At 35.8% G+C, this 19,819-nt stretch overlaps 1 protein-coding gene across 2 annotated transcripts in view; it reads left to right on the forward strand.

The window, feature by feature from the left end:
* Positions 1–19,819, forward strand: part of LOC131064197 (golgin candidate 5) — a 98,761-nt gene that overhangs the window by 64,168 nt on the left and 14,774 nt on the right. For both annotated transcript variants that reach the window (XM_057998249.2, XM_057998250.2), the window contains exons 9-18: positions 2,631–2,915; positions 3,058–3,117; positions 3,225–3,308; positions 3,396–3,461; positions 3,563–3,661; positions 3,786–4,004; positions 4,963–5,080; positions 5,176–5,417; positions 13,689–13,748; positions 13,882–13,995. In XM_057998249.2, coding sequence (XP_057854232.2) covers positions 2,631–2,915; positions 3,058–3,117; positions 3,225–3,308; positions 3,396–3,461; positions 3,563–3,661; positions 3,786–4,004; positions 4,963–5,080; positions 5,176–5,417; positions 13,689–13,748; positions 13,882–13,995 — 1,347 coding nt within the window. The remainder of the gene's footprint in view (positions 1–2,630; positions 2,916–3,057; positions 3,118–3,224; positions 3,309–3,395; positions 3,462–3,562; positions 3,662–3,785; positions 4,005–4,962; positions 5,081–5,175; positions 5,418–13,688; positions 13,749–13,881; positions 13,996–19,819) is intronic.

The following is a 19,819-nucleotide window of genomic DNA, read 5'->3' on the forward strand; positions in this document are numbered from 1 at the left end:
ATGGCAACAATGCACTACATTTTGCTATTTTCTTATTTAGTTTTCATCTTTGCAGCAAGCTGTAAGGTAAAGATCAGTCTACTACATTACGAATGTGTTATTTGTGATTTCCAGGGGTAAGGAAAAATAAATCTCAAGAGCTTGGCAATGCACACTACTAGCTAGAAAAGCAAGCTGGGCTGAGGTTGACATACAATTAAGGCACAGACATAGCTTTTTTGTTAAGGATTATGAAAGGTTTTCTGTGTTATTCCTATCTGTGTGATGTCTGCCAAACTAGTTAAGACTTTTTCTGCAATTTTGTGGTTTCATGAGAGAGTTCTTATCTCAAAAGAAAATAGAGTATTATTCCAAAGAATAACAAATTAGTACATAATGATAAAACAGATGATCCCCTGCACAGAGTAGCACTTTCCCTTCCTACCCAGGAGCAGACTAGCATCCTAAATTGGACCCCAACATTAGTAGCAATCATATGCTTTGTAACACAATGGATCACAGTACAAATACGGATTTATTTTCTAAGCTAAAGAAAGTATTGTGGGAAAAGCACAAACAAATGGCTCACCAAGGATGGCAACTCTACATTCGAACAGGTTCCACAAAGAAAGCTGGAAATTCCTGTTGAAATTGGATCTGTAATCACTGAGAAACTGTGCATCTCAAAGATTTAGGCTGTTAATCTCTTTCTTCCCGTATTGCATATGAATTTCGCTGGAAATTCCTGTTTGGGCAATTGTCATGAAATTGGCAAGTGTTCGTTATAGTCAATCTAAGTTACTGGTCTTGGTACTGGTTCGGGTTCGAGAGTTTGGTTCGCGGGTTCAGTCAATTTTTTTGGGGGTCTGGTTCATCCATACAAAAACATACTATACATATTTGATATTTCCTAATATTTTTATTGTAAAATAATATTTATAATTTTATACAATATTTAATAAAGTTAATTATAATATATAAAATATTATATCTTAATTCAAATAGTAGTTAAATTAGAGAACAAAGAGTTGTTCCATGCGACTACAGATTTTAACGATAAAAACATAGTCAGCTTCAGTAGAATGGCAACTATGTATAGCTGGAGGCTAAATATGTCAGGCAGTGAACAAGCTGTAGCTGTGAAGAGATTCAAAGAGGAAATCGACGACAGTGTTGCAGTGAGTGAGAGCTTGATTGCTGAAATCCGAGTAGTAGCTGCTACAAGACACTGAAACTTAATTCGCTTTTTGGGCTACTGTTGGGTGTCAAAGATCATTGCTTTAGTTATGGGGATGATGCCGAATGGAATATTGGCCTCACATACTCAAGAAAAGACACTTATATGGAGCATATTCTTGAAAATTGCACAGGGCGTGGCTCATGGATTGAAGCACCTTCATCATGAATGTCCGTAGCCAATTTTACACTGTGATCTAAAAACCTGCAACATCTTGTTGGACATGAACTTCAAGCTCGGGATTGTCGATTTTGGGATTTCAAGGACTTTGAAATACAATGACTAATGAAATTTGGTGGTTTGGAGCGGATAATTCGCTGAATTTGCCCTGGGTTTACCGGACAGACCCGCAGGCTGTTGGCGAGACCTTGCCCGAATCCATAGGGGACCTTATCTGGACCCCAAACTTGGGCCAGACCGGACCAGGACTTGTGGGCTACGGGCAGTGAACCGGTAATTTAGTAGTCAATCGAGTCGGTGATTTTCAACCTTTGGTTTTGTGACAAATTGCAAGCCTTAGAAAAAACCTTCTTGTAATGAGCAGACTGTAAATGGGAGATCATGAAGCTGAAGCTTTGTGTGGAATGATGTTGGATAAGTTGAGGTGATATTGGGCTTTCTGTGGTTTTGCTTGATAGCTTGCTTCTGTTTTGGCTGATGAAGGGAAGGATCCTGAGCTCAAATGGTTTTGGTGTGCTGTCTTGTCATGCCATTGGCTTCTTTTTAGTGTATGGTTCTATTTCAATTGAGGAAAATTTAACCATAAAATTATTCTCCTTGGCAGAGGGTGATTTGGATGGGGACCTTAAACATGCTAATTGGGTTTTGGAGATAATGACTATGTAGAGAGAGGCTTGGGTTATACAAAGACAGGTTCTATTTGAAATAAATTGGAAAAAATGGTTGGTATAATTGGTCCAATAAACAAAGTGATAATTGCAGGATTCTTGGTAGATTAGATGGTTCTATGAGGCTGTAGATTTGTTTCACCTTTGTAGCGCTGCTAATCTCAACTCTCTTATATGCTTTGGTCACTACCAATTGTCACTTCCTGAAAACTTTTAAAGAACAAGGAGAAAATGAGGCATGTGTTTGTCAGCTTCGTACTTACCAGGTTTGTTGTTAACTTGGTATGTCCAAATTCTTAACCAAGTCTTTTTGCATTGGAAGGTTTAAAGGTTACTCTTAACTGCCATGTAAAATTTGCTAAAATAAGGTGTCTTTTGGAAACTAAACAGTTTTGTTTAGATCAATTGCTGTGACTGGATGCTTGTATAGGCATTTTTTATTTCTTATATAGAATGTTTATGTGAGATTGATTTGAGCTTTTTTGTTTTGGATTAATCTATACATTACAGTTTAGTTCCTGACTGTTCAACACTGCCTAATGTTCTCTTGAGTTTTGTCAAATAAGGTAGAAGAAGCAAAGGTGGAAAGTATTAAAAAGGATAAAGCAGCAACGGAGAAGGCATTACAGGAAGCTGTGGAAAGTAGTCAAGCAGAACTTGCTGCACAGAAGGAATTCTACACAAATGCATTAAATGAAGCGAAGGAGGCAGAGGCACTTGCAGAGGCACGCGGAAACAGTGAAGCTAAAACAGAGCTTGAGCATCGTTTGCATGAAGCTGGAGAACGTGAGGCAGCACTTGTACAAGCACTTGAAGAGCTAAGAGATACTCTTAGCAACACAGAACATCAGGCATTGGCTTCTTTCATCTGTTTTTTTTGATAAGCCTGTGAAATATGATTTGCAACTTTTCAATATTTTGGAGGACTTTCTCACATTTTCTTAAGGTAATATAAATTATCTGCATGACATGCCCCTATTTCATGTACTGCAGGCAGCATCTCTGGAAGACAAGCTACGGAATGAAATTGATCATCTTCAGAAGCGTTGCCAGGTATATCTGTGTTGATTGTGTCTTTACACTAACAACCTGCCATCAAATAATGATTTATTGATAGCATCTGTGTTTCATGGTATAATATTGCTATAATTGATGTGCAGGCAACTGAAATGCGCTACGAAGAGCTGGTATTAAGAGTACCTGAGTCCACAAGACCATTGTTGCGACAAATTGAAGCAATGCAGGTTTTGCCTTCTGCTTTTGTAATCATTGCATATATATGTTTTAATTGGTATTAGTACACTGAGCCTGCCTATATTGTTCATACACAGGAAAGTGCAGCAATGCGTGCTGAAGCATGGTCTGGCGTGGAGAGAAACCTCAATTCCCGTGTCCAGGTACTATCCTCACAGGGATTAAGTTTCTACAGCTTTAAAATCATTTTTTGTCAGCTTCAACATTTAAGTTAGTATAATTTTTTAAAGAACATAATTAACAGGAGGCAGAAGCAAGGGCTGCATCAGCAGAAGAAAGAGAGAGAGCTATGAATGAGCGTCTTACTCAAACATTATCTCGAATGGCAGTTTTGGAAGCTCAGGTGTGTAAGCATCAGTTAAAAATATATTTTTGTAACTTTTCTCTTTGAAGGATGATTACTTTGATGAGAAGATTGACTCCTAAAGCTTAGCATTCATATCTAGTTTCTTCATAACCAAATGCAGGTTTCATGTCTGAGGGCTGAACAAGCACAAATCAGTCGTTCGTTAGAAAAGGAAAGACAAAGGGCATCTGAAAATCGTCAAGAATATCTTGCTGCACTAGAAACAGCAGCCAGTCAGGAAGGTCGTGCTAAGCAACTTGAAGAGGAAATAAGAGAACTGAGGAATCAGCATAAGCGTGATATGGTGGAAGAAATGGCACGGCGACAACTACTTGAGCAGGTGGTACTGATTGATATTTTGTCTTGATTGGAAATGTGAAGGATGGTTTGTGGTCATATGAGCAGGGTATATAATCAATGCTATGAGATATATGATGAATATTATAATAGAATTAAGGTCAACTCCATTTGCTCAATCATTAATTTATGACAAGAATACGTGTGGTGAAACTTGAAAGTTGCAAGTGGATCATGTTTTTTGAATGTTTTGTTTTCGTTTTTTTTTTTCAAATTATTTCTGTTTTGCCTACTAGCAGCTTATGTAATAACATTTTATGTTATGAAGCAGTGTGTCTGCTTTCTTTTTCTGGATGATTGGATACTGGATGTAACAAATCGATATGACAAGGGAAAGTAGGTGCTGAATGCTCATTTATAAAAAATGAAAATACAAATGAAGGATGATTTGTGTAGCATGAGCAGGGTATATGATGAATCTAATCATAGTATTAAGGTCAACTGCATTTTGTCACAAATTAAGTTTCAAATTTGTGACAAGAATTCAACTGTGGCAAAATTTGCAAGCGGGCAGATCTTGTGTTGAAAATTTTAATTTTGTTTTTGTTCATTACATTCTTTATTCCTTAGTAGCCTATGTATGATAAGATTGTAAGTATAATAATGTCCACATGTGACCAAAAGTAGGTCAGTGTGACAAGAATTTAAGTATGGCAAAATTTGCAAGTGGATCATGTATTTAGAATGTCTTGATTTCATTTTTTGTTCATTACTTTCTTCTTTATTGCTTAGTAGCTTTTGTAAGAATATGTTTGATTCAGTATGTGCTTGATTTTTCTGCTGTACTGGATAAATGAAAATAAATTATACAGTTAATACATATTTCTGAGCAAACGAAATTGTAGCTCTTTTAAATATAATGGTTTATGCTAGTAGCTTGGTATTGCAGGAAAAAATGTCTTTAATTTTAAATTAATATTCTTAGTACAATCATTCCACAGGAACTAGAACGGGAGAGGACTACTAGATTAGATCTTGAAAAGACAGCTCGTAGTGAGGCATGGCCAAGCTTAGAAAAGAATGATACCTCTAAATACACAAACTCTTATTTAGATCATGGTAATTATTTTAATTGAGTCAAGTGAATCAGTTTCTTGACATTTAAAATCCAGAGTTGAGTTCTTATGTACTGCCCTTTCTTTATGTAATGAAAGGAGCAAGCAATAATCTAAGGCGATTCTCAAGTGCTGGGAGTGCAAGTAGCATGGAAGAAAGCTTCTACTTACAGGCTTCATTGGATTCTTCCTCAGAACAGGCCCCCATTGACAGGAGAAGCACTGGTGAACTTGGACCATCAGCTTATTTTGGAAAAAGCTTTGCGCCAGCCACAATTGAACATTTAGAAGCTACTCTACGTCAAAAGGATGGGGAGTTAGCTTCCTACATGACTCGTTTGGTATTATTTCATTTCCCTTAATAATATTTTTTTATTTGCTTGTTTTAACGAAGCCCTTTGGTTCAATTGGGAATGAGTATAGATGGAAAGTAAAATGCGGTGAGAACATCAGTATGTATTGTTTTCTTTAGAGTTTAGAGTCACAAGAATTCAAATATGTTTGCCATGAGATATAATATTTGTTACAGCTAGAAGGTATTCTTGTGAAAATGTGCACTTGTTTTGTGGTTGAAATGGCTATGTCCAGTAACATGCTCTAGGGGTGTGCGTGAAGATTTGCTTGATGGTTTCCTACAATCTAAAGGAATATGGTCATTTATCTTTATCAAAAAATAATGACTATAGAATGTGAGGCCTCTCCTGTTGGTTTTATATAGCTCTTATATTTTTTCCCCATTTGATGATCATGCTCTGCTCAAAGTCAACTGCCAGTTGCTCTTTTGTTACTTGTTGGTGCATTAAATGTTCTTTGTTTTTAATAAGAGATGCATCTTATATTACTTTAGTTCAGGGAACAATAGAGTGATGTCAACCTAAAAATAGGTTAACCAGGAAAGTCTCTTCCTAAAAAAGAGAGAAAATATCATAGGCACAGAGAAACATTGAACGGCCAATTGAGTTGTCTAAATATAGACTAATGTGAGAGGTAATGTTATTTGTTTTCTTGTTTGTTAATATTATATTGGAATTGTTAAAAAAATCTTTAAAAAAATTAAAACCTACGGTTTGAATATCTTTATCGAATTAAGCTGGTTTCCTGTGCAATGTAGAGCTGTCTTTGCAGTTTTTCTTTTATTTTTCAACAGATGCCCCTTTCGAGCTATTTTCGAGTTTGAACACTTTTGTTCCATTTAAGTCATTCTATAACAACTTGAGGTAGGCTGTAATTTGCCATTCTATTCATTGATGGAGATTTATGCTTATCTATTTCATCAGAGTTTTCATGAAATATTCTAAACTGATTACACACAAAGGGTAAATCCTGAAAGAACTCAGAAACCAATATAATAATTTAACTACTTAGAGTCACCCATCTATTTGCTTATTCCTTGCTGTGTCTGGTACTGTTGAGTGTCCACAATAACCTCGTTGCAGCCCTGCAATACTGAGTGTCTAAGAGGGTCTGCTTCTGTAGCAGTGTCCAAGTTCTGAAACAGAAGCAAGTTTGTTTATGTTGTAAGGATCGATGATGCCTTTCCTCTCTCTATTGTTACCTATACAATCCTCTAAATCTAGTGATTCAAAATGAATGGAAGGTAATTTTTTTATTGGTGGTATCTAACTAAAACTGACTGAACAGATTTTTCGACAATTTCTTGCAGTTAACTAACCAGTTCTATCTCATTCATTGATGGGCACTGCAACTACATTGAGTCATGGGAATAACACAATAGCAGCAACCCCATTATTTAAACAGCTACTAATAAATTGGTTGAGTCAACTCCTTTAATCCGAAGACCTAGTCTCCTTACTCCAACTGACAGACATACTAATTCTAACTGCTGACAAAGATCAAGTCAAGCTCCAATCCTTTCAAAATTTCAATTACTATCCAGTATAGTGTTTGCAGGTTAAAAAGAGGACATTACATTTCAGTGGAGGTTCTCAATAATGTTTTGTTTCTTTATACAATTACCTGCACTTAATGTATTCATTCGGTGCCTTTCCAGGCATTCAAGTTGTGCTTGCACATCACCAGCACGAGATTTATCCTTTCCATAATATCTTTTGGAAACTCTCCAAAAATCCATGGCGAATGGTTCTTCATGAAATGATAATTCGATGTTGTAATTAATTAAGGAGAGGAATACTCCTTATATAGAAGATTACAAGACAATCTTTCCATAATGGAAACAATCGAGAATAGAAACACGAAAGATAGAAAGGAAACTTCCTAGAACTATCTAAAGACGAAATACAAACAGAAGTTTTTAAATACTAACTAAATGACTAAGATGACCATTATATCAATATTACAATATTATTTTAATACTTCAATAATAGAGTGGAAGCTGCAAATATACATATCATAGGATCTTCTAGCTTGTGGATGATGGGCAGCTGACTCTCTAGGCAGAAGAACAACAGGTCCTCCACATCTAGTGTGTGAGGACAAAAACCCTGGTTGCTTGTTGTGTAGTGGGACACTATTTTCAATATAAGCAAAGAAATTAGATGAGAGAAAAAGGCATGTCTCAATGAGAGAACACAACATTATATAGAATAGATAAATTTACTATTACAACTACCATATTACTGTCAGTACAACAGGCTCATTAAAGAGCAGCAACAAGTACAACAACCTTATGACTATACTAGAAACAACACCAAGCTTGTCTCAAAATTTGAGAAGGCAACTAGGACCAAGTGTCTTAGTTATTAAATCAGCAGGCCAGAGGAGTGCAGAAATGAGGAGAAATGTCTTCAAAATCCACCAGTTGCCAAATATAGCGATGATGAATCTTGATGTGTTTGGTCTGAACATGATAAATTGAAATCTTTACCAACTTCAATCCTCCCTGGTTTTCATAGAAAATGGAGGAGTATGGTGACGAAGCTTAAAGTCTATCAAGTTTCTATGTAACTGATTTCTTCACAATTGCTTTTATTCACTTCGATAGAGGACAAAGCGATGGTTTGTTGAAGCTCACTTCGCCATGAAATTACTGCTGATCCTAAGGAAATGTCCTTGGTTGTAGACCGCCAAATATCAATAAATTCTGCTTATTCAAAGTTTGTATATCCAATCAAACCAAGAATTGTTGTTCTTTGATAAACTATGTCAATGTCAAGAGTACCTTTGACATACTACAAAACTTGCTTTGCGGCCATCTGATTAGAAAGTTTCGGTTTTGACCAAAATTGATTGTGATAGCTAACAATGAAGCAAAGTTCCACTCTAGTGGTTGTAAGATATATCAAGTTGCCCAGCAATAGTCTGTAGAGTGATTCATTGTCCAGGGATGAGTCATTGGAGGCCAACAACTTCAGCTCGACCTCTGTGAGTGTAGAGGATGATTTACAATCCACCATCCCTAAATGTTCCAAAAGTTTCATGGCATATTTGATTTAAACCATGAAGAAGCTATAATCAAATTGCGAAAACTCAACTCATAGTCAATAGTGTAGGAGGCTTAAATCATACATGTCAAAAGCGCACATAAACCTGATTTTACTCATTGAATAGTAGTATCAGTGTTGGCTATGATGGCAAGGCCATCAACATATACAATAACAATCACAATATTATTATCATCACTTTTGACATAGAGATTTGGAATAAAAAGACTCTTGAATCTAGAAGCTTTTAGATTGTTGCATGAGATTTCCATAGTCCATGAAGCAGACATATGATAGCTTTTGGTTTTAGTTGTGTATATTTTTCAGTCAAAAGCTATGACCATACATCTTTTAGATGTCTATCAATTTTGAGATACCAGGTTTGAGGAGCTTGCTTAAGCCCATACAAGTACTTAGTTAACCTGCAAACTAGATCTTCACAGGTAGAATTCTAAAACCCTTAGGCTGCACCATTTTATCCTCGTAATCCAAGTCATTGTTCAAAAAGGAACTTTGATATCCATTTGACACCTTCTTGCCAAATTGAGCAGCTATGGAGAGAAGCAACTAAAATGTGACCATCTTAGTAGTAGTAGCAAAATTCTCTTCATTGTCTACCCCCTCATTGCAAATATCCCTTAAGAGTAAGACATGGCTTGTACTTGTCCAAAGAAACATCAATTTTGCATTTTACTTTATAGGCCCATTGGCACCCAATAAGCTCTCTACTTGGAGGTAGTTCTACCAACTCCCAAGTATATGTGTTTTTATCAATGCATCATACTCAACCTTCATGGTAGGTTCTTGTTGTGGTTTTCCTTGTGCCTTAGAAAACTTGTGTTTCAGAAACTTGAAAAAAATAAAAATATAGAGCAAAATGGATGGGCTCGATAGTTGAATCAGTAACCATTTTTCCTTTTCTCTTAGGTCTTTCAACTATCTGAAAAGTTCATCCTTATGCAAGTTTTATGAAGCCAAGTCCTCAACTTGAGCCAAACCTGAAGTGGAAACACTTTCAGTCTTGTTTTCTTGGTAGGCAAGTGGAGAAGAACTGCCAAAGGTTGACACATAGAAAAACCTGATGAATTGGAATATTCATCTTTGAAAAGTACCATGATACTAGATTCAGAAACTTTGTGGACCTCTTTTTGAATATTGGAAAAATATGGCCATCTCTTCTACATTAAAATCCAAACTAACATTGACTTTGTTAGTAAAAATATCAATAGGCCTTGGATTGTTCACTGTAACCAACAAATAAATATCTGATACTTTTGGAATCTAGCTTATGTTCTTTTTCTTATGAACTAAAATGTATGCAACTGAACCAAAAATATGAAAAGATGTTACTTAAAGTTTGTTATCAAACCAAACTTCCTCCGGTATAATATTTTGCAAGGCTCTATAACGACTCTTGTTTGAGTGAAAAATTGTTGTGTTCATACTAAAATCTGACATAAAAATTAGTTGACCCAATTAACTTCTTGTTGTCCATAGCATATTGCAATGATAAAGTGACATATTCAATAGTAAAATTGTACTTGTTTCTTCATTCCCCATAATTCTATTCAAGACAGTATTTCTAGGCAATTGTGATTTGCCTTTCTTTGGAAGTTTTTGCCAATATCTCACTATGTTGCTCAATGCTCAAATAAGTTTTTTTCTATGTTACTTGTGGATGGGTACTTGACCAAAATTGGGCTGTCCAAGGTCGAAAACATCCGAGGGATGCTGGAATGCCTCGAAAATGTCCCTTGACTTTCCCAGGGACAGTACTTGTCCCCTATGACACATGCAACTTTAAGTTGCCTTTTGAGAAAAATAAAAAAAATAATAAAAACTGAAGGGGTGGGGGTGTCCACAAGGGTTCCCACCTTTGCAAAAAATCTCAACCTATAAACAACAATAAAAGATTCAAAATGAAAAAAAACCTCATTTGTGTCAATATGCAAATTGTGAACAGAAGCCAAGTGACTCGATATCCAATTTTGATGCAGTGTTAGGGGAGGCTGATTAGGGACAGCTGCATATTAATATATCTAATATTCTATATATTTGTCATTTTCTAGCTGAAACTTTATTAAGATTTCTAATTTTCTATATATTTGGCATTTTGATGTAATTTTTATATAATATGTCATGTGTTTTTTTAAATGAATGCAATAAAATTTTGTTAAAATTTCATTTGTTTGTGGCTTTCTATGAAATGAAAATATCAATTGAACTGCAATATTATGTGTTGAGGTTCTATGATGTATATGATGATTGCTTTATCAATGCTATCATATGAATATTTGAAAATTTCCATATTTTTAAATTTTTTTCCTATTTTGTTAATAGCTGTCCCCTAATGTCCCCTAAAAGTTGGCTCCCTCTTTTTCTCGTTCCCGAAACTTGAGGTAACGGTTTTATTCTTTTAATGGAAGAATCGATTGGCATTATCCATGTTCATGTCACTATAGTCATCTCTTTGAGGGAGTTTGAAATTAATGCTAATAGAAGGACATCCAACTTTTGCCACCAATTGATCATTCACCATTTTCACTTCTTTGATATCAGATTTATAATGTGTCACGCATGCCAGCACCAAATCTGTGCATTGAATGGAGGTTGGAACACTTGTGGCATGAACTAGACTGCTAGAGAATGTAGTCTCAACGATTGAAGTCCTGGGATTTTATTGGATTCTATTCTAAAAATATTCCATTTTTATATGCCCTAGTTTGTTGTTCCCCACTCAAGATAGAGATTGTCTAAATTTGCGGTATGTTCATAACCTTGGCAAGTAAAGTTCATCTTGGGACATTGGATAATAAACAAAAAATTCGAGCTAGGGTTTCTAACAATTATTTGTAAATGAGCTGGGAGAATGGTTTGTATTCAATTGTAAAGCAACAATTTTGAGTAGATTTCATGGAACATGTGGAATGCTATAAAGATTTCGGTGAGTATAGCTGGTTCTACCTTAGGATGTGAATTGGAAACAGGTGAGGGATGCCTTTGCTTGTTGAGCCTAGTGATGGCATTGATTCAGCCAAGCATAAGTTCATAGGAGCTCCATATATGTATGAGTATATTGTGATTACTAGTGAGCCCTAGAGCGCCTTATATTATTTTGCATTTTTCCCTTGCTAATTTCTTAAAACATCTTTGAAGCCTTGTCAATGTTTTAGAAATTTTGGGAACTTTCAAAAACACTGACGTTTCTTGTTTTAGAAGTCATAAGGAGCCATTGGGGCTTGATCACATTTTAAAATTCCATTGGTATTTCAATGAAGTTCTGAACCATCTCAGCATTTTAGAAAGTCAAGAAATTTTTTGAGATTGCTAACATTTTTTGATATTGTTTGCTTAATGAGCCTTAATCATTCAAATCTTATCGGCAATTTGGAGAAACTTTTACTTATGTTGGCTTTTTAAAAAGTTAGAAGAAAACTTTTGAAATCACCAACTTTTGTTCCCAAATGCTCAAAATTTGCTTTGTTTCTTCATATTTTGGAAAGTTTCAAAATTGTTGATACTTGTATCCTAAGTCACAGGATACGGTGATTTTCATGGATGAGGTTCGAATTTAATCGGATTTCAAACTTATGTAAAAAAAATTGAATTTAATCGAATTTCCTCTATAAAGCACTGCTATCTGCCTCTAAACACAACTCAGCTGGTCGTGGGTATTCTTTGTATATGCTTTGTATCTATTGGGTCATGGGTGTCTACAACTGCTGGGTTGCCCTCAGATTTTCTCCAACAAGGGTCGCTATTTTGATAATTTATTAGAAGTATACATATATTTAAAAATAAACAAAATTATAGAAGGCGAATTTTATCCGAATTTTTTTTTGAATTTTTCCCTTGTCGAATTTCATCCGAATTTCATGGCTGTCGAATTCGAATTTGAATTCGAACCTTGTGACTTAGCTTGTATCTTTTCCATGTTTCTCCTTATATTGGAAATTTGAAGATTCTTGAAAATTTGTCGAAGGTTTCATGGTTATAGAAATCGCCAAAACGACAATTCTTTTATAAAATCATCAAAGTCTCTTCACTGCTCGGGCTTTTGGAAATTTTGAGAGCTTGAATAAAAATCAAACAGACTTTGGAAGGGTTATGTACCCATTGACAATTTAGAAGTTTTGAGAATCACTAAAAGTGCTGATTAAATCTTTTGAGCCTCCGGTTGGGTTTTTGAAGGTTCGAAAAACTTCAAAAATGCTGACAAGGTTTTACAAAGGCTTTAGAAATCTGAGAAAACAAAAAGGACTTTGAGAGTTGGAAAATTTTGAAAGTCTGTAACAATTAACATGGCAAAGCTGAACACAAACTGATTGAACTGAGTTATTACCTTAGCTAGAATTTTGAAAAAGGACTAGTGCAAAATTGGAGGTAACAACTTTTAGCCCGATTAATTAGACTAAGTTTAAGCAAAATCTTTCCATGAGAGATTTTGGTGCTGTAGCTCATAGACAATTAGAATTTAAGAATATGGCTTTTGGTGCAGATTGTCAGGAAATAGAGAATTGCTAAAATATATGTGAATGCAGATAGAGAGGGATTTAGACAGTGAAAGGGAGAAAAAATTAGTTAAATTAGCTCGGAGGACACAAAATGATGAAAGCTTCAAAGAAAATGGGAGAATCCTTGCATGTTGAAGAAAATATTCTTAAAGATATGAAATAGCTGTAAGAAAGAAATCAAATTATTCGAAGAAGGCTCAAATAATTAAATACTAATCAGAAAAGAAGAAAACAATTTAATTGCAATCACTGATAGACACAGAGGAGCAGATTGCTTATAAGGTAGAAATCGTAGAAATCACAGGCTGACCATTGGACGAAAATATTGAGCTGGATGAAAGATTGGTATATACTGTAAGCAAGATATGCAAGCTTTTTCTTTGAATAACCCCTGATAAAAGAGGTTTTCTTTTTTTGTTTTGGTTCCTCTATACTTTATGAAGGACAGGTTCACCAAGTGATGCCAGCTATAGGTTCTTTTGTGGTGTGATCAGTCTGGGGTTATCCTTATGTAATCGACCTGTGGTCTTACATTGTTATCCTTTTTTGGGTTAGTAACTGGTTTGATGGTTTTTACTGCTTTCCCCATTTTAACACAAATTTATAGGGCTTTCAAAAAGATATTGAATTTTTTGGTTGAAATTCTAATCTGCTGAATGGCTCCTTGATATTGTTTCCTGTATTTGTATGATCACAGGCCTCTTTGGAATCAATACGCGATTCGTTAGCTGAAGAGTTAGTTAAAATGACTAATGAGGTTAGTTTATCTTCTGTGTTGCATATGACTCATGGAGGAAGTTTGAATTTTAAGAAGATTTCATTTGTGATTATGCTTGATTTTCTTTGCTCAATGTGGAAAGATCTAAGGAGTGATGTTGTGGTCCATTCAGTGTGAAAAACTACGAATAGAGGTAGCTGCTTTGCCTGGGTTAAGAGCAGAACTAGAAGCATTAAGACGTCGACACACATCTGCTTTGGAGCTTATGGGGGAGCGTGATGAGGAGGTAAAGCTCTTTTTCCCCTTTTCATAAATAATTTAATGGTAGTATCATAGTACCAGGTATAATTTATTTATATGCTTAATGAGAAGCTGAAAATAGTTAATTTCCAGGTTTCCAAAAATGTGAAGTTCATTGTGAAATCTGACTTTACTATTCCCAAGCATTAGATATCCCAATTCAGACATTAAAAATGTGGTTTTTATTCTATATTTACAAAAAAGTTTCTTTCCCTACACTACCAGTAGATTTCCCAATTTAGACAATAGATGGGGTATCAGGGGGCTCATATTATGTTGTGGGTGTAAATTGTAATGAATGTTGTAGTTTTCAAATTTGTTAAAGAGCAGGAGCATGGCTTTCAACTCAAGTTAATATGAGAAGCAATACATTATTTTTTAATGAATCGTGAAAACCGTGTAAAACACAGTAAAAATTAGTTTGAACATTTTAAGCTAGATTCATCACATGAATGTTTGTTTCTGCTTCCTATTCTGTTTTATTGGTATCAAGGTATTCTGTATAGATTCTGTAAGTATCTTCCCTTTGTAAATATTTTTGGTTCAGGCACCAAATACTACGATAAAATATCTATTTTACTTAGCAATAAAAAATGCACAATTTAATTTTTCTTATTAATTTTTTCATTGGAACCTAAGAGGAATGCAATTGTCGATTTGAGATTTCTATTTGAGATTATTAAAATTTAGCTTCCTGATTTGAGATTTCTATTTCAGCATATTAAAATTTAGCTTCTCGATTTGAGATTTCGATTCTTTATAGGTACTCTGCAGCCAGTAGCATACTTTAATGACTAATAATCTGGAAAATATTTGGCTAAGATGGAAATGTAACAGTACTTTCTCAGTTGATAGATATTTATGACAATATTGAACGAGCCCTAGTCCTGAACATTTTTCTGGAGGAAGAAGCCTAATTGCAAATCAATTTAACATTCGGATCCGTATTGTTTGCTAGGATTTATGTATAGGGAAGATGATTGATTGCAAAATCAACCCTTTTCTTTGCCTAAGTTTTCACTTTGAATGAATTGGCTTATCTCACCAAAAGTGTTAGCTTTCCCGCATCATTTGCTTTTTATTGCATTAGCACAGTAGTTAAAGCGGCATTAACAATACAGGCTCCACAATTGTAAAACTCCACTTCATCATTCCAAGCTACCTTATTTGGTTCATTTGGCTGGAGAGGGATAGAAGATTTTTTGGTGGCACCTAATCTTCCATTAGAATGTTTATAAGAAAACCACTTCCAATATTCTTGCAGCCACAATAGCTAATGCAAAAGACGAAGTCTTTCTTCTCGCATGCACTGAGGAGTTGGCTATTCAAAGGAGACGTTTACTCATGTTCTAGTACATCAATCCACTTTCTCCATGATTCCTAGAATGGGCTAGTCCCATTTCATTTCTTGTTTTCTCAAACTGAAATTTAATGGAGCTTGTGTTTTAAATCTGGGGATCACTAGTCTGGGTGGAAGAATAAGGATTAAAGTGGGTTACATGAGCTATTGATTATACATTGGTGTCCAAAGAAATAACTTCGTAGAAGTGAATGCTCTCCTACAAAAGGTATATTCCATTCCAATTGATCTCTTTTAAATATCTACTACTAGTAGTTCTGGAAATTAAATACTTATACAACACTCATATGCCACTACATGCTACATTTGAGCCAGCTAGTAGATAGAAGTGGAGGTGGGGAAGAGTCCATGCAATTTGAAGAGGGATGATGGCCTCAAAGAAAGGAAAGAGATATTATTTTAATGTCTGTAAGTGACCAAAATAGGTCAATGAGACTTGAAATTACTGCTAGAGATGTTAGCAAGGGGAGCTAAAAAGAGCCTCCAAAGAAGCTACAAACTAAATAAAGCAAAAAATGAAAAATGAAGGGTCAACCTAGAGTGGGCAAAGCCAAGTCTCATTAGAAGGGAAAGAACCTATGAAACTACCATAAAGACTAAAATAGTCCAGAGACCCAAGAGAAAGGTCTCTTCACCAAAGAAAATAGAACCAAGGATGTCAAAATGGGCGAACTAGGTCTAATTTGTATCATGAAAAGAAGAGCTAACAGACTAGTTAGTAACAGTGAAGTATGATTCAAGATTTAATGATGTCTGCTGTAAAATTTTCTTGGGAAAGGTTCTTGGCTAGATGACCCTAGGTAGGCATGAATAGTGTTGACCCTAAACTTTGTAGAAGCTCTCTTAACATTTATGTCTGAAGATCCTCTACCATCTAAGAATCTATTGGAGGTAACAAAACTAGTGATGTGTGTGCTTGAATAAGAGGCCTCCATTGGGATTGAGACACAAAAGTGACGTAGTGCCTTGGGTGGTGCCTTAAATGAGAGGTGGGATTTTGTGATCCAAGCATGTGTAGAGGTAGTGCATGTTGAAGCACATTTTCTTATTGATCTGTTATCAATTGTGTGAAAACTTGTGGAGTCTTGAGGGCATCTATTGTGTCCAATACCAGCAACAAGTTGAAAAATTGAGGTGATCAATCTAGTGGCCCTAGGGCTCCCTTGTAATGCCTTACGCTTGAAGGTATTGTTCTCCCTTAAGCAAAGAGGCAAACATTGCTGAGCTAGGTACCAAACAAAATTATATGTAGGGAGCCACTAGTTTCTCCGTACAAGCAATGTTATCTTCCCTATATCTCATATATACAGGGCATATGAAATAAAGTACTCCATGTTTGCTTCACGGAGGAGGCAAAATTGGCACATCTTGACCTTGTGTTGAATGTGATGATTTATCTCAATCACAAAGCTAGTGTGAGCATATTATCAAGCACTTGAGGGGCATCATTTATCTATGGGATCAATGATATTGAAGGTAGTTACGTTGAATAATGATACCATTCATTATTTGCAAGAACTGATTGACATAGAATGCAAGCTTAGATTGAGAAGATGAAGAGAGATCCAAATGAACTAGATATATTATTGGTAGATGTCATCTTTGATAGGTCAAATGATCACTGCTTTAGGGGGAAGAAGGTGAGTGGCATGTAAGAAATAGTGGAAAGTAGGGATCCAATTGACAGAGATGTTGATAGATTGAAAGAGTGAAGTGGTTTTTAGTATACTAGTAATGTCAATGTCTAGTGGGACCAAAAGAGGTAATCCTCTTTGATGAACATAGTGCTAACTAGGGGTATCTCATATACCTAGAAGCAGAATCACCCAAGGTTTTAAGTCTATGAATGTGGAAAGTGAACTTGAAAAGACACTTGAGTTGTAGGTGGTGGGCACTAAACTTGGCTTGGACAATGCATTGAGTGATTGTCTACTTACATTTAATCATATGGTACAACATATGAATTTGGACTCTCTCAATTCCAACCTAGCAAACAATCCCCGAGTTAGGACCCCAAACCTCAATTTTATAGAGAAATGTGCGTCTAATGGGTGTATTGAAGGAGCACCTCTTAGAATGGATGTCTTGGATGTGTATCTGAAAACATTGTCTCTCTGGGTTAGAGAAGTGTAACCCTTGCAAAGGTATGAGAGCGAAATGCAAACCTTAGATTGAAGGAAGTTCTTATAAATTGAATATCCAAGTAGATATAGGATGTCATGATTTGCTTCCTTTTGAAGGAGATATGGAACCTTGAAAGAGCATATTTGGTATTGAAGACCATAACCTTAGATGGTATCAACTTTCCACAGTCCATAGATTATAGAACAAAAACTTCTGGATTAAATTGTGTATGCTTATTTGATCTTATTTTATTGACTATAACCTTAGTTTCATCAAGATTCACTATCAACAACTTAAGCTCACAAAAGTTTGCAAAAACATAAATTTGTCTTTGCAAGCCCTTGGGGGAGTGAAAGGAAAACATCTATCAACAAAGAGAAGTGCAATAATCAAGACATGATGCAATAAACACCCATCAATCGCATGAGTGTGTTTCCGAAGGAAATCCTCAAGATCATCAATGTAAAGACCAAAGAATGTTGTGAAGAGAGACCACCCTTGCTTGACGCCAATGTGTTGACGTGTTTTTTGTACATAGCCAAACACAGAATAAAATACCCAAATGGTACCTTATCCTCTCTTGATTAAAGCCTCTGAATGCTGAAGATATCGCGAAAAGGATCAATCAGGGTGACTTCAAGGTTCTTCGTTGTAGGATCTCTACGTGTGGATAAGCACCAGTGGTTGTTGTAAATGCTGTTTCTTCAAGGGGTCTTATGCACTTTCTGAGAAAGCTTGTCCGTGTCACTCTCTTTTGACTGCAGGAACAGGATTTTCCTAATACTAACAGATTCTCAAAAAATAGCAAAAGACAAGGGTTTCAAGAGATGAATTCTAATCTAATCCTAAGAATGACTCAATGTAGGCTAGACTTGGTAAGATTCTACCAATTTCAGTTGCCAAGAAATTACAACTCTACTGGAATTGATGCGATCTTCTAAGGTGATTCAGTGATTATCAAATCATCAAGGATATAGATACTATCACAAAGATACATATCAATATTTCAACAATGATTGAATGTTTAAGCAATTTCAATATCTCCAGTTGACCACACAAGGCGTCCTTACAATCAGTAAGAAGCTAGTGGTTTGGAACATGAATCTCACCAAAGATCAGGCACCACACTTAGTCCTTCAAACTTAAACTTCAATACTACTTCGACTGAGAATGATTCAAGAAGATAAACAACCATGAAGATAGCCACAAGTATTGCAATAAAACACCATAACTTCAATATTTTATTGATCTCAAAGCCAAAATAGACAACAATTGTTCAAAATTCTTTCTTCACTACTCAATCTTGCTACACAATAACTTTCTTCTCTCTAAGCTCTCTATCTTCTCTAACTTCTAACTATTATCAAAATGAAAATGAGTGAGGGTATATATAGCATCCTCAAATACAATGAATGGCCCAGATCGAAAGAAGATCAATGGTTGAGATTTTGACACCTAAACCCTAATTAGGGTTTGTTACAAAAAGGTCCCCATTTAGATGAACATTATTAAATGCATAGCCAAATATTTAATTGGCACAAAAATCGAGGAAACATAGACCAATAGGAATTAAGTTGCCACATCATCCTATAACAACTTTTCATCTAGAATTTTGTTCCCTTTCCTATGCTCTTTTTTAGCATATCCAACGAATCTAGACACAATTCCCTCAATCTCAGCAATGGGAATCTCAGGAAGATTCTTCATTCGTTCTTCCAAGTGAAGGACTTGATCAAAAGCAGTGAGAAGAGCTGCCTCCCATCCAGGTTCGAGTTCTTTGATCTTCTCAATCAAGAACATGGTAGTGAACATCAGATCTCGTTGCTCATCTGTGATGACGTTCTCCTCCTTGCAAAAGATGACCTTGACTCTCTCCTCCAACTCTTGGATGTCCACATTTGTCTCAATCTCAATCCGCTTGCCAAGAATGGTACACAATACTTCAAACACCCTATCTTGAATTGGATGGATGACACCTTCAACTTGACTGCATTTGGTGTTGATGTCTTCAAAAAGGACCTCTTTCATCTGGAGCAGAGCTGACCACTGTAGGAGGTTATGAGTTCCTCCATCCATTATCTTTTCTTGTGCCAGGATCCGTCTTGGTGTTTGCCTTATTACTTGTAGAACAGGAATGATGACATCTCCAGTGTGAGTGAAAGCGGCTACAGTTATCATTAGATTATGGATGACCTCAAGGACCTGGATAGCTCGATGAACTGTCTTCATCATTCTTGTTGCAAATTCAACGGCTACCGTGTGGGATTTATCAATCCAAGAGCTCATAAGCTGAACCAAGCTCTTGACCCTTTCTTCTTCGCCAACT

Source organism: Cryptomeria japonica, chromosome 6, assembly GCF_030272615.1.
Source record: "Cryptomeria japonica chromosome 6, Sugi_1.0, whole genome shotgun sequence".
NCBI classification, from domain to species: Eukaryota; Viridiplantae; Streptophyta; class Pinopsida; order Cupressales; family Cupressaceae; genus Cryptomeria; species Cryptomeria japonica.